This window comes from Xyrauchen texanus, chromosome 6 (genome assembly GCF_025860055.1).
Source record: "Xyrauchen texanus isolate HMW12.3.18 chromosome 6, RBS_HiC_50CHRs, whole genome shotgun sequence".
Taxonomy (NCBI): Eukaryota; Metazoa; Chordata; class Actinopteri; order Cypriniformes; family Catostomidae; genus Xyrauchen; species Xyrauchen texanus.
The window spans coordinates 18,795,973-18,811,867 of NC_068281.1; the positions used below are offsets into that span (position 1 = coordinate 18,795,973).

The 15,895-nt window shown below is 41.8% G+C and overlaps 1 protein-coding gene across 1 annotated transcript; it reads left to right on the top strand.

The window, feature by feature from the left end:
• The first annotated feature begins 1,069 nt into the window (after window positions 1-1,069).
• LOC127645147 (V-type proton ATPase 21 kDa proteolipid subunit c''-like) lies at window positions 1,070-15,895 on the top strand. Its single transcript, XM_052128675.1, has 8 exons — window positions 1,070-1,322; window positions 2,075-2,123; window positions 2,318-2,401; window positions 2,702-2,779; window positions 5,037-5,106; window positions 8,305-8,356; window positions 8,469-8,659; window positions 14,029-15,895. The coding sequence occupies exons 1-8, from the start codon at window positions 1,253-1,255 to the stop codon at window positions 14,053-14,055; spliced, it is 621 nt and encodes a 206-aa protein (XP_051984635.1). The 5' UTR covers window positions 1,070-1,252; the 3' UTR covers window positions 14,056-15,895.

Below are 15,895 nucleotides of genomic sequence, written 5' to 3' on the forward strand. Positions count from 1 at the left end.
TAAATGATAAGGTTAGCTTTGAAGCAAGGCCTTCTCATGGGTGTGTGAACAGTAGAAAGTGATGAGATTTCTCGTGCCGTCGAGTCCCGAGCTTCCTTCGGCCTCACATGGCATGGACCTGGCAGTCAGCGGATTGTCACTGTAGTACGTGCACTGTGCACTGTACGTCGCTTTTGGATAAAAGCGTCTGCCAAATGCATAAATGTACATGTACATTTCTCAACAATTGAACAAGACCAACAGGTATCGCTTTTATCACTATAAGGAATTGAACAGGAAAGTAATGTCAAGACATAGTCATAATTAGAATACAAATGATCACCAAGATCCAAATATCACACAAAATCGATGCCTTTATTATGTGATGACGCAACGAGCCGAGCCAAAGTCTCTCTAGCAAGTCACTCCACTGTCGGCCATTTTTGGAACACTCTTTGGAATTTCCAGTCATGCTAGTGCAGCTCCAATCTACTTGAATGGAGAAAGACCAAATTCTCAAAAACGTTAGGTCAAGATTACTATCAAAGAACATATTTAAAATCAGCAATAAAATCTGACCATAAAGGAATAATAAATTGTGATTCTTTACGTCAGATTACGCCAAACAAACGCAATTTTCCCGGATTATTTAGCTAATGAGCATGCGCGTTCTAAAGTTGATTGACGGTTGATGTCTGTATTTAAAAGATGATTGGCTCTTTTAAGTGAAAGGCGGGACTTCCTTTCTACTTCCGTTGACCGTTGGGCGCTAGAGATTCTTGGATGAGCGTTTCAATTTCTCCCATTCACTTTAAAATAGTTGGCTCCTCTCTGCTAAAATATTCTCTGGCTGAGCTCAGCGCGGTGAGACCACTGATGTAGATATATATATATATATATATATATATATATATATATATATATATACACACACACACACACACACACACACACACACACACACACACACACACACACCACTGATATATATAGATCAGTGATACACACACGCATAGTTCAGTGGGCGTGTCACTAAAGGAAAAGGATGACGTTTGTGAGTCAAGTGCACAGCTCGAGCTCGTCACATGATCAGCTGATTACGCCTTCCCCTCTGATGGATGCAGGATTTCCAGGCTTCGGCGCTTTGAAGGGCTCACAGGAATCCGCTTCTCTTCAAAATACATCTGTTCTACTGAAAATAACACCACAGTAGCTTTAGGTTTATTCGCGGGAGAAGCATTAGATAGCAGAACTGGCGCTGTTGGTGGAGTGAATGATGAACGGTCACGCAATTTTATACACCGGGGTCACTTTGGCCTTCTGGACGACCATACTGATCGTCGGTAAGCGCTGCTGATATATGGGCATACATAACACACATATATGAATATAAATGTCTGCACTTGGTCGGTATTGAATTATTTTTGATAACTGCCTATTTAAAATGTCACATTAGCAGGATAGCTATAATTTCAGGCTTGCCCCAGCTAACGTTTGCTGTCATAAACTAGCACTACTGCGTCAGTAATTATTCAAATTAAATATGATTTTTAACATTGGTGTAAACAGTTAAAAGTAAACAGTTAGAGTTTCTAAAATAGTACAATCGGCCGCCAAAGATGTATAAAGCTGACAGTCAGTGATACTGCTCTGTAGAGAATACATCCCTTTTTTTGAATGCCTTTCTAATGTTTGTCTTATTTGATTTTTGTCGACACTTGATCATAATCACACAGGAGGGGAAAAAAGTCCTGTGCGTATGTATACTGTACATGCATATGAATAATACTGTATGTAGCCAATGTTTATTTGTGTAGTTATTGGGTAGTTTAACTGGGCAAAAACCATATGACCAAATGAGGAAGGCAGTTCTCACATGACTGCAAGCTTTCACACATACTCTCTATGATTCTGCATCATAAAGTATAACCATATAGGTGTGCTCTTAAGTTTATGTCACTTTACACAATATTACCTTGCAGTCTTTGAATATTTGCAGAGTTTATGGTTCAGATGGAAATTCTATGCTTTTAAACCTCAGGCTTATCTTTAAATGACTTAAACACTACTAATACAGTGGTTTATTTTCCTACAGGTATTTGCTATACGATTTTTGACCTTGGATTCCGATTTGATGTAGCATGGTAGGTGTTCTTAAAATGTGTCCTTGAAAGGGTAAAGTTTAAAGTCTTGTTTATCTTAGATTTTGTCTTGTTTACAATATGTCACACAAATGTAAGATTTAACCTCTCATAACTGTAAAGGTCTTGATTGAATTGAATTCATTTTACAGAAATAAAAGCCCCTTTTGTTGTTTAAATTACTTTTTCTATCATAGGTTTTTAACAGAGACTTCTCCCTTTATGTGGGCTAATCTTGGAATTGGCCTGGCCATTTCTCTGTCTGTTGTTGGAGCTGCATGGTGAGCTTATTGTCCACATCCTCTTTTTCTGTCTTACAAATGGTGACAGTTCTGAATCAACATATTGGAAATTTTGATATGTTGTATTACAATGTTCCACATCCTCTTTTGCAATGCTCAAGTTTAAAAGAGTACCTTAAGTAATAGACTTAAACTTACTTAGATTTTTGTTCTGTCTTTGTCATTTGGCCACACAGCACATGTTTATTTTGTATGCATTTTTTATTTTATATCTACAAAGATATATCTAAAAAGCCTATACATAATCAATTTCAACAGTCAAGTATTCTTACTCTACAGGGGGATTTACGTCACTGGGTCCAGCATAATTGGTGGTGGTGTCAAAGCCCCAAGAATCAAGACCAAAAACCTTGTCAGGTAAATGCTGTGTACTGAAGTTTTTCAGTACACAGTTTTGTTTTCGATGCAAAAATGCTCTTTTTTGTTACTACCAGATGAAGACAATCCGGGTCCAAATCAATCTTATACAACACCTGCCAATGGGCATGGCATGGCATTTTTTTAATTTTTTTATTTAATTGATGAAACTGTATTTTGCATAGACAATATGCTAAATGGTGTTGTCGATTTGACAATTATTATTTTGTAGTAACTTATTTGAAGCAAACAGCACAGGTCATAATGTCATATGCTGCATCTTTGCCAGTCTCTCAGTGAAACATTACCTCTCACAAAAACATTCAGACATACTGTGATATTCCCTTTTCGTTTTGGTAGCTTAAAACCAGGAATGTGTCACCACATAGTGTTCTGTTGTGTCTTCTTAGCTAAGACTTTCTCAATGAACTTCAAGGGATAGTTCACCCCAAAATAAAAATGATCCCAACATTTACTCACCCTCATGTCATCCCAGATGTGTATGACTTTCTTTCTTCTGCATTACAAAATTTAAGATTTGTAGAAGAATATCTCAGCTCTGTAGGTCCACACAATGCAGGTGAATGGTGTTCAGAAGTTTGAACCTATAAAAAGGAGATTAAGTCAGCAAGAAGGTTATCCATAAGACTCGAGTGGTTTAATCAATGTCTTTTGAAGCAATCTTGTTGTTTTTTGGTGAGAAGAGACCATAACATAAATCCTTTTTCACTACACATCTTACCATTGCTGTCTCTAGTCACAGTCATGATTTCAAGCTCAATTACACTTCTTAGTTCTTAATGCATGCACAGAGCCCTAGATAGCGCTATAGGATGAGTAATCAAGCTTGAAATCACGATTGCCATAGAGACTGTTGTCAAGATGTACAGTGAAAAAGGTTACATGTAGATCTATTCTCACCCAAAACAAACTAGATCACTTCAGAAGACATTGATTTAACCACTGGAGTTTGATGGATTATGTTTATGACTTGGTCTGCTCTTTGGAGCATCAAAGGCCTGGTCACAATTCAACTGTATTGAATGGACCTACAGAACTGAGATATTTTTCTAAAAATCTTTATGTTCTGCTGAAGAAAGGCAAGGCAAGGCAAGGCAAGGTAAGGCAAGTTTATTTATATAGCACATTTCATACACAATGGTAATTCAAAGTGCTTTACATAGAAGAGATTAAAATAAGAATAAAAAAATAAGAATAATTGAAACAGTTTAGAATAAAATAAAATAAAATACAGTACAAACAGTCGGACACACAGTGGCACAGTGCTCATTCAGTAAATGCACAGCTAAACAGATGTGTTTTGAGTCTGGATTTGAATGTGACTACTGTAGGAGCACATCTGATCTCTTCTGGAAGCTGGTTCCAGCTGCGGCTGGCATAAAAGCTAAAAGCAGACTCTCCTTGCTTAGTGAACCCTTGGTATTTCTAGCTGATGTGATCCTAATGATCCGAGTGATCTGTTGGGTTTATATTCAGTGAGCATATTTGCAATATATTGAGGTCCTAGCCCATTGAGTGATTTATATACCAGTAATAATACTTTAAAATCAATCCTAAATGTAACTGGGAGCCAGTGTAAAGACCTGAGGACTGGTGTGATATGTTCATATTTTCTGGTTCTGCTCAGAATCCTGGCAGCAGCGTTCTGTATGAGCTGCAACTGTCTTATGGTCTTTTTGGGAAGGCCAGTGAGGAGTCCATTACAATAATCCACCCTGCTGGTGATGAAAGCATGCACAAGTTTCTCTAGGTCTTGACTGGAAACAAAGCATCTAATTCTTGCAATATTTTTCAGATGATAGTATGCTGATTTAATTATTGCTTTGACATGACTACTGAAACTAAGGTCTGACTCTAGAGACACACCAAGATTCCTGACTTGATTTTAGTTGTTTGACCCCTAGCGTCAAGGTATGCATACGCATCTTAGATGGTATGAGGGGGAGTGAATGATTTTCTTTTTTTGGATGAATTTTCATTTGAGTGAACTAACCCTTTATATTTGAGATGAAAGTTGTTAGAAAGCACACAATAGCTCTGCTCTAGACCATTTGTATCTCTTTGATTTGATTAGCTTATATTGCTTTTGCCAGATTTCTAACAGCATTATCTATTAGATTATTGTAATTATATTATGATTCTGTTCTGGTTACTTGTTTTATTTGTTTGCCAAAGGCTATATTAACTCACTTGGTGTTACTTTTTATTCATTTATTTATTTGTTTCTTTTTTCTAGCATTATCTTTTGTGAAGCTGTTGCTATTTATGGGATCATCATGGCAATTGTCATTAGCAATATGGCAGAGGTAAGTTAAAAAAAAAAAAAAAGGTGTGAATAGAACTGTGCTGCCATTTTATATATAACTCAACTGGTTACCGTGCATTTTAAGTTCTGTGTTCTGAAAGAAAATCTTTTTGTTGTGTATTTAGGCAAGAACAAATGTTTGCATTGTTTTTTTTCCATGTTTGGTTTTACATTTTGATTGGTTCTGATAGTTGCCTTTCGGTTATGGCAAAAATCTATTTGCCTATAGTTTTTATTTGTATTTTTTACACATCCATGTTTCTCTGTGACCGGTGCTGGAGGATTCTACAGTTAGAACAACTTTGTTTTGCAGTATAACAGCAACCTCTCGAGGTGGCATAAAAACAGTCAATGATTGACTATATTTAGCCATAGTTTTATCCACATTTCAATGCAATTTTGGTTATTTAGATAAGATACATTTAGTGTTCTAAATTGAAGCGAGTACTTGAAAAGAAAAATGCAACTATATGGAAACATGCCCTTTCAGCACACATATTGTGTCTCCAACTTCATTCATTGTGAATAATAATAATAATAAATAAAAAAAAAACTCCTCTGGTGAAATATTTACAAAAATCCTTCGTGTGTGTGTGTGTGTGTGTGTGTATATATATATATATAATATATGCTATAAAAAGTTTAATAAAAACTTAAATATAGAGCATTGGAACTAAGCAAAGTCTTCGTCATTTCAAAATAAGATTCCCAAGTAATTGTATTTCAGAATTGTTCATGGTCCCAGGCTATGCCTACATCACTGTTTCTCAACTGGTGGGTCGCAGGTCCATTCGGACAGGGTCTCGGATAGCAGGGAAAGAACATGCTGTGGTTCCCTCTCGTTTTTCTATTTTTTAAAATTGTTTGAAGATCTCCAGCTGAAAATTCCAGGAAGTCCCTGGAAAAGAAGGTGCTGGATGGCAGTGTATGCTGCTCCAAAATTGTACATATCTGTCAGCATTAATGGTGCCCTCACAGATGTGCGAGTTACCCATACCATGGGCACTGACACACCCCTGGCCCATACAGACACTGACTTTTGGACCTGACGCTGATAATAACATGAATGGTCCTTTTCCTCTTTGACCCAGAGAATACGACGGCTGTGTTTTTCAAAAATTATTTGAAATGTGGATTCATCGGTCCAAATAAACACTGTTCTGCTTTCCATCTAAGATGAGACCGAGCCCAGAGAATTCTGCAGTGCTTCTGGGCAGTGTTGATGTATGGCTTGTGTTTTGCATTGTAAAGTCTTAACTTGCATCTGTGGATGCAGCGGTGAATGGTGTTGACTAACAAAGGTTTACTAAAGTAATCCCAAGCCCATGTTCAATATATCATTACAGATTAATTATTTTTTTTAAGACAGTGATGTCTGAGAGATCAGAGATCACACGCATTCAGTAGTGGATTTCTTCTTGCCCTTTATGCTCCGATATTTGACCATATTCCTTGAATCTTTTAACTATTGTAATGATTCAAGTAATGCATGGGAAAGGAGGAAGCTGGGACTGGCTTGACAAACATGTAGAGGTTTATTTCTTAAACATAACATAAAACAACTTCTCGTGCTGCTTCACCGAAGACACGCCGACACACACACACACACACACACACACAGGTCTGCGTGCGTCTCTCTCCCCATCTGCCACTGTCTCTACTTAAATACTCCCGCCGCCCCTCACTGGAATGCAAGAGAGGTGTGGCACACAGGTGGAACTCATTCATTACTTATTTTCCTGGTCTCGCTCTGCCCAGACGCCGCTCGGCCCCGCCCTGCTCGCCACAACTATATTGTGCACTGTAGAGCATGAAATGCCCAAAATCCTTCAAATTAATCTTTGGAGAGAATTGTTCTCAAATGTTGGATTATTTGTTGAAGCATCTTTTGGCAAATTGACAAGTCTCTAATGATTCTTACTTTTTAAGGACTAGGTTGTTTGGCAGGCTCCTTGTATACTATGGCACGATTGCCTCACCTGTTTACCATCTCCTGTTTCACATTGTCTTGTTATTTTAACTTGTCAAATTGTTATTAGTTTTAAATTGCCCCTGTCAACGTTTTTGCAGCATGTTGAAATCATCCGATTTGAAATGACTTTACATTTAGAAAAAAAAAAAAAACAATACAATGAAATTCACAAGGTAAAACATTTCATTGCTTAAAACATTGCTTTCAATATAGCAAAGGGTGAATATAATTTACAAATCACTCCTTTTTGTTTTTATTAGCATTTTTCTTACTGTTTCAACTTTTTCAGAATTGGGGTTGTAGTTCCATATTAAATTATTTATTAATTATCTATTAGACCTAGTTTGTATTACAGTGGCAGTTGTAGTTAAAGTTTCAAAATGTGCATTAGTTTCTAATTTTTTCATAAATACTATAATTTATTATTATTTGAAAGAAAAGCAACATTGATCTAACCATGGTAATGAGGAGCCATCCATGGTCTTACCTGTGCTCATATGTCATTGCACTGTAAATATAAGGGCAAATACATAAAGGGCTTTAAAGTCTGGACCTCCAAGACTTATGGACAAAGTTTTCCTTGTGCAATATATGTTCTGTTTGATTAGTTTTTGATATTAGGAAATAAACTGGATAATACATATAATAGGCTCATATACATATATATATATATATATATATATATGCTTATCAATTTTTAAAATGGGTGAAACTTATGGGGTGAAAAATATTGTCATGCATGCCCTTATACTTGAAAACAATGAACAAAAATATGCCAGATAAAAGAAAATCCACCCAGGATACATTAAATACAGATTGTTGTTTTTTTTTTTTTACTAAGTTGGGTCGCCACTGGAAATCCAATGCCAATTCTGGGTCCGGAAGCAAAACCAGTTGAGAACCACTGCTCTACATCTTCATTTTTTTCTGGTTATTATTGGGATTTTATTTTCCCAACAAGCTGCTTCTGGGGTTTTATAAATATTATATTTTTTAAAATAAACTGTCTGTGCCTGTCATTGTAAGGAAAGGCTTAGAAAGTATTTTAACATTCTATAAACATTTTAATTATTTAAAAACTATCGGCTGATTAATCGATTATCAGCCTTTTCCACCACCTTAGTTAATGGATATCGCTAAAATCCACTATTGGTTGACCTCTTGTATGTTTACAACAATTATCTCAACTGTTACATTTTTTTGACATCTTTTTCTTTTGTCTTTAAGAACTTCAGTGGTACAAGTCCAGAGACTATTGGGGCAAGGAACTACCAAGCAGGTACATTTTGCTAAATTTTATTTACATCAATTCTCATAAAGAGTGAAATCATTTTATTTGCTTCTGCCGAGCATACAAATGATATTGGATAACACATCGTTCTCTCTTTTAGGCTACTCCATGTTTGGTGCTGGCCTCACTGTTGGTTTTTCAAACCTCTTCTGTGGTATCTGTGTTGGCATCGTGGGCAGTGGAGCTGCTCTGGCAGATGCTCAGAATGCCAGCCTCTTTGTCAAGATCCTCATCGTTGAAATTTTTGGCAGTGCCATTGGACTGTTTGGAGTGATCGTAGCCATACTGCAGGCAAGTATTTTTCTGGCATGTCTAGTTTCTTCTATTCATGCAGTATTATAATAAACTGATCTGGTCATGGTTTACTAGAATGCAGCTTATCACAGCAGAAAGATTAAAGTCATGTCTCAGTCTTTTACTTTTGACAACAAGTCGAGAGGCCTGAATTTCTTCCATGGCCTTCTTGAAATTGTTCTTTAACTTCTTACAATTTAATATCCTTTACTTTCAGTAAGACATTGCAGATTCTCAAACATTTTCACTCTCATTTTTGCATATTTAAAAAAAATGTAAAAGCTGTGAGACATTACTGTAATAAAATGCTGTTTTGACAAACACATGTCTCCGTGTTTACCAACTTCCAAAGCATTTGGCCTTTCTATACTGTGACCTGTCATCATTCCAAATAATGACTGAGGATGATGAATATTTGAATATTGACATTTCACTGCAAGCTAGATTTTTTTTTAACAATGTATTCCTGTTGATTTATTTTGTTTATATAATAAAACCAATAAAATTGAAAATCAGATGACTTATATTTTGCATTAAAGGTTATGACATTTCTATTAACATAGTATAGTGCTATTTGTTTTCGCATTAGTGGACAAAGTGCTCATGAATCGTGTCCCATTTATTTTGTCCAGGTTAATCTTCGAGCTCCATATGACCACTTTCTGGAAAATGAAAGTTTTATCATAATTTTCCAGGAACACTGTAAATTGATTTGACATGCAAAGGAATATTGTGAATTCAATACAAGTTAAGCTCAATTGACAGCATTTGTGGCATAATGTTGTTTACCACAAAAATGTATTTTGACTCGTCCCTCCTTTAAATAAAAAAAAAAAAAGCATTAATCTGGGTTACAGTGAGGCACTTACTATAGAAGTGAATTGGGACAATGGAAGTGAATATGGCCAATTTTTGGAGGGTTTAAAAGGCAGAAATGTGAAGCTTATAATTTGATTAATGCACTTAAATTAATGTTATGCTTGAGTAACGAGGCTGACGAAGAGATGCGGATCCAAACGCAGTCTGAACTTTATTTAGTCAAGAAACACAAAGTAACAACCCACGATGGGGAAAAGAAACATAAACTAGTTAAGGAAACCACGGTAGACACAAACAGGGAACTGGGGAGAGAAGCACACACCAGGCTAACATCAAACGACGATCGACAAAGACTGAACAAAGACACGGGGTATAAATACACAAACATGGGATAGGTGGCCAATGAAAGAACAGAACTCAAACAAGATAAGGTGATTAACAGAAACCAAAGGCAAATTAACAGGGGCAGGTGTAAACAATGAACAGTGAACACGAACGCTAACAAGGACTATGGAGTTACATAAGGGACTAAAGTGAAAACTAAGAAGTGCAAAAGTGACAACAATGGTAAACAAAAGGGCAACAGTGAAACAAGACGGGGTATTCATAACAGAGCCCCCTCAAAGGATCGGCTTCCAGACGATCCTAATAGACAAAAGACAAAAAACCCACAGAGAACAAAATGATGGCAGCGGGGACAGACAGGCAGACCAGGGGGGGCACAAGAACAAGAGGGCAGGCAGGAAGTCCGGGGGGGCCACGAGGGGAAATGAGACAGTCCACGGGGGCACAAAGGGAGATGAGACAGTCCACGGGGGGCACAAGGGACAATTAAGCAGTCCATGGGGGCACAAAGGGACAGGTTTAGGAGACCGGGGTGGTATCGACCGGGCAGGGACAGGTTTCGATGGTCTGGGAGCTGGCCACCGGGGAAGGGTAGGTGCAGGAGGCCTGGGAGCTGGCCACAGGGCAAGGACAGGTTTGGGGGACCTGGGAGGAGGCCACTGGACAGGGACTGGGTCAGGAGGCCTGAGGGGAGGCCTCGGGATGGGAACAGGGTCAGGAGGCCTGGGTGGAGGCCACCGGACAGGGACTGGGTCAGGGGGCCTGGGAAGAGGCCACGGGACTGGGACTGAGTCAGGAGGTCTGGGAAGAGGCCACAGGACAGAGGCTGGCAGAGCCGTGTGAGGCGGAGCCAAGGAGGACTTCGGAGGCGGAGCCGTAGAAGACTTGGGAGGCGGCGCCAAAGGAGGTTTAGGCAGGGCCGTGGCAGACTCAGGCGGTAAGGCCTTGGGCAGGTCAGGAGGCGGAACAGTGTTGGGCAGAGCCAAGGGAGGCGATGGTGTAGAAGGCTCAGAAGGCGGAGCCACTGGAGGTGGAGCCGAAGGTGGTGAGGGCGAAGATGGCTCTGAAGACGGAGCCAATGGAGGCTTCAGAGGCGGAATTGAAGGAGGTTCAGGAGGCGGAGCCGAAGGTGGCGAGGGCGATGAAGGCTCTGAAGGCGGGGCTGAGGGGGGCTCAGGAGGTGCAGCTGAAAGAGGCTCAGGAGGCGGAGCCGGGGTAGGCGGCACCGTGGGAGGCTTTAGGAGCGGAGACCAGGAAGACTCTGGAGGCTCTGAGGGTGAACACATCGAAGGCTTGAGTGGCTCGAGAGGCGGGGCCGGAGGAAGCTCGGGAGGCTCTGAGGGCGGAGCCGTCGAAAGCTCGAGTGGCTCGATCGGCGGAGCCGTAGGAGGCTCGGGAGGCTCGGCGGGCTGTGCCGTCGAAGGCTTGAGTGGATCGAGAGGCGGAGCCATAGGTGGCTCTGGAGGCGGAGCTGCAGGAGGCTTGAGAGGCGGAGCTGCAGGAGGCTCGAGAGGCTCCTGGGGGCGGAGCCATAGGAGACTCAAGAGGCTCTGGGGACGGAGCCCTGGAAGGCTCGAGAGGCGGAGCCCTGGGTGGCTCGAGAGGCCTGGAAGGCTCGAGAGGTTCGAGAGGCAGAGCCCTGGGAGGCTCGAGAGGCTTGAGGGGTGGAGCCCTGGCAGGCTCGAGAGGCTTGAGGGGCGGAGCCCTGGCAGGCTTGAGAGGTGGAGCCCTGGGAAGCTCAGTGGGCGGAGCTCTGGAAAGCTTGGGAGGCTTGAGAGACGGTGCCCTGGAAGACTCGAGAGACGGAGCCCTGGAAGGCTCGAGGGGCTTGAGGGGCGGAGCCGTGGTAGAATCGGAGGGTGGGGCTCTGGAAAGCTTGGGAGGCGGAGCCCTGGAAGGCTCGAGGGGCTTGAGGGGCGGAGCCCTGGTAGGCTCGAGGGGCTTGAGAGGCGGAGCCCTAGAAGGCTCGAGAGGCTTGAGAGGTGGAGCTCTGGGAAGCTCGGATGGCGGAGCCCTGGAAAGCTCGGGAAACTCGGATGGCGGAGCTCTGGAAAGCTCGGGAAACTTGGAAGGCGGAGCCCTAGAAGGCCCGAGAGGCTTGAGAGGTGGAGCTCTGGGAAGCTCGGAGGGCGGAGCTCTGGAAAGCTCGGGAAACTAGGATGGCGGAGCTCTGGAAAGCTCGGGAAACTCGGATGGCGGAGCCCTGGAAAGCTCGGGAAACTCGGATGGCGGAGCTCTGGAAAGCTCGGGAAACTCGGATGGCGGAGCTCTGGAAAGCTCGGGAGGAGGAGCCCTGGTAGGCTCGAGAGGGGGAGCCCTGGAAGGCTCGGGAGGTGCTGACTCTAGGATGGGCACGACCACTGGCGCTGGCTCTTGGGCGGTCACGGTTACTGGCACTGGCTCTTGGACGGTCACGGCTACTGGCACTGGCTCTTGGACGGTCGAGGCCGCAGGCGCTGGCTCAGGGACGGTCGAGGCCGCAGGCGCTGGCTCAGGGACGGTCGAGGCCGCAGGCGCTGGCTCAGGGACGGTCGAGGCCGCAGGCGCTGGCTCACTGACGTTTGAGGCCGCAGGCGCTGGCTCACTGACGTTTGAGGCCGCAGGCGCTGGCTCACTGACGTTTGAGGCTACAGGCGCTGGCTCACTGACGTTTGAGGCTACGGGCTCTGGCTGGGTTGCCGTGGTAAGCGCCTGCTTGGGTTCGCTGGGCGCTGAGGGCAGAGCCAAGGGGGGTTCAGAACATGGGGCTGTGGCAGGCGGTGGCTGGAGTGCAGAGACCTCTCCCTTTCTCCTCTTCTTCCGGGCTGATGCGACTGGCGAAGCTGGGATGTTGTTCCTGGTCAGCGTGGCTTCAGGTTCGCTGACCGTGGCTGGCAAGGGCTCAGGCTCGCTGACCGCGGTTGACGAGGGCTCAGGCTTGCTGACGGTAGAGGCCGTAGGCGCTGGTTCGCTCACTGTGACATGCGTGGCCGCTGGCTCGCTCACTGTGACATGTGTGGCAGCTGGCTCGCTCACCGGGGCAGGCGTGGCTGCTGGCTCGCAGACCGGGCAGGCGTGGGCCGGGGAAGCCCGCCTCCTCCTCCTCCTCCTCCTCCGGCAGACGAAGAGGGCGCGCTGGCTCATTGACCGGGCGTGAAAGGACGAACCACGGGCGAATGGAGGGTCAATACTGTGGGAGGCGCCACGGGTTCTCCTCGATGATGTCCACTGTTAGAGGAGAACCGCAGGCCTGTAGGGTCTCCTCTACGAGGCGTGGAGCGTCCAGTCGCTGCGGTGGCAACCGCTCCTTCAGCCCGTCACTCAGGTTGCCTCGGAAGAAGACCACAAGGGAGGAATTAGGGAAGTCTGAAACGCTTGCCAGGACAAGAAAGTCGTGGATGTGGTCTTCTATCGGTCGGTCCCCTTGCTTCAGGCAGAGCAGTTCATAATTCGCTCTCTGGACTGCTGGATCCATGGGTGGTCGATCGTTCTGTTATGCTTGAGTAACGAGGCTGACGAAGAGATGCGGATCCAAACGCAGTCTGAACTTTATTTAGTCAAGAAACACAAAGTAACAACCCACGATGGGGAAAAGAAACATAAACTAGTTAAGGAAACCACGGTAGACACAAACAGGGAACTGGGGAGAGAAGCACACACCAGGCTAACATCAAACGACGATCGACAAAGACTGAACAAAGACACGGGGTATAAATACACAAACATGGGATAGGTGGCCAATGAAAGAACAGAACTCAAACAAGATAACAAGGTGATTAACAGAAACCAAAGGCAAATTAACAGGGGCAGGTGTAAACAATGAACAGTGAACACGAACGCTAACAAGGACTATGGAGTTACATAAGGGACTAAAGTGAAAACTAAGAAGTGCAAAAGTGACAACAATGGTAAACAAAAGGGCAACAGTGAAACAAGACGGGGTATTCATAACAATTAACTTCTCTTTGTGGTAATCAACATTATGCCACAAATACTGTTGATTGACCTTAACTTGTTTTGAACTTGAAACATTCCTTTTAATTACAATATGGCCTCTTAATGTAAACGTTTTTTTAATGTAATTTTTTTCAACCTATATTTAGGCTATCAAGGGGTGCTTTCATAGTCCTAACCTAAGTATCTAAGAACTGGAACACAAACTTATTTTTTTGCTCATTAATATTTTGTGTATAGTCAATAACATGCCTATTTTTCTTTTTTAGACATCAAAAGTAAAAATGGGAGATTAGATGACTGCAAGACCTAAAGATCAAAGATGCTGTGTTGCTGGTGCAAACTGAGAGTGTAAATACATAGTAAATTATTTAAATGTATTTTTCTTTGTGTCTGTTTTAACCATCATTTTCTGAAGATTGAAATACATGTGCACCAATTTGTCTTAAAAAAGAGTGCATTGTGATGTCAAATGCAGATCTTTGACAAAACTTTCACACTTTGTTTGGAAAGAGATGAAACATCTCATAATAAGAAAAAGAAAGTATGAAAATACCACGTAATGTTTTTTGGACATCTATAAATGGCATAAAAGTATAAAATGTAAACATTTGAATTGTGAGTTTGAAGATTTTTTATTATTAATTCAAGGTATTTTATTTGTTGTAAAAACAAATATATAGTCTAAATGATCCTGCATACAGTGATGGAACAGTCTGTCCGTAGGCCCAAGATAAAGGTTATGTTTGTAATAATCTCAGAGTCCAATACATAGTTTACCGTGATTGTTTTGTAAAGTACAGAAAACAATAAAATTGTATTAGTAAGGTTCTTTGCATTAAGTGGCATAAATTGTGAAGTATTCTCTTGATCGCTGTATGCAAGAAGTCCTTGTTATAGTGTAAACAGCATCTGGTATATCCAGTTTGGCTGGCCTGATTTCACTCTCATGTGTTGCATTGTTTCATGTTACTTCTGAATTAAAATAAATGCTATAAGAAAATAAATAGTTATACCAAAACTCTTGCGTTAAACAAACAAAAAATATTATTTCTACCAGTGTTAATCCTCACTTTTCAAAGGGCACTCTTCAGTTCTGGTTGGCTAAAAATGAGAGGATATAGTAATCTGATATGTGTACATATTAAAAGCAATTGTTTTTTGTGGAGCATGAGGGTGATAACATTCTGTATTTTCCTAGCTACATGTCATGTGATTTTTGTTTTGTATTTTTTATTTTATTTGTGTATTGCAAGCAAACAGTGGTCTTGATCCCCAATTCGCTATGTTTACTCCTAAGAATAATGTAATATTTATCTTTGCTGCTCTGGTCAGTAAGCCCAGAAAATTATTGTCTTAAAGGGCAATTGCGATTGTTGCTTTTCATAGAACACCATTGCACAGCAAACAGCGGTTTGGGGTTCATTTTAATTGGCTATAGGTTATCTTTATATATTGTGAAAATTCTAGCTGTACACCATCTGAACCACTGGTTATGGAAATCATCATCAAACTTGTAAGACCACTTGGCCTTCCTTAAGCTTTTCTGAAATGCTTTTTCTATCTATGGTGTATTTGTGAAGTGGCTGTACATACTAAACCTAATGATTTTACTAACCCCTGAATGTACACACTTCAAAATCACGATCTGTTTTGAAGCTTAAATGTCTGGTGTTGATGTTCAAATAGCACACCCCATTTGCAAATCACTATGGTCTTGTGAATAGATCCCTGATGACCAAGATCCTTGCTCATTTACAAGCAGCTCATTTTCATTAACAGTTCTGCTCTGGGACTACTTTGTTTTCTTGCATACATGTTTATTTTGAAACATTCCAAATGAGACCTGGTAACGATGTGGTGGTTCAACGCTCCTGGTGGATCCTAATGATAAAAGAAGCAACAGATGTGCTCTTATGAATGGAGAGACTGCTTTAGGTCTCAGTATCATAGGGCTTCCAGTAGCTTGATTGGCTGTCTGTTGTGGTTCAGGAGTCTTATGGAAAATTACCTTTAACCCATGTCTCCTGTTTCAGTAATTGTGTTAAATATGTTAATGTGGTGATTTTATTGTTTTGATGTGTACAAGTGGATCCTCTTGACTTCATCACTGTACTTGAAAAAATAAAAGAAATG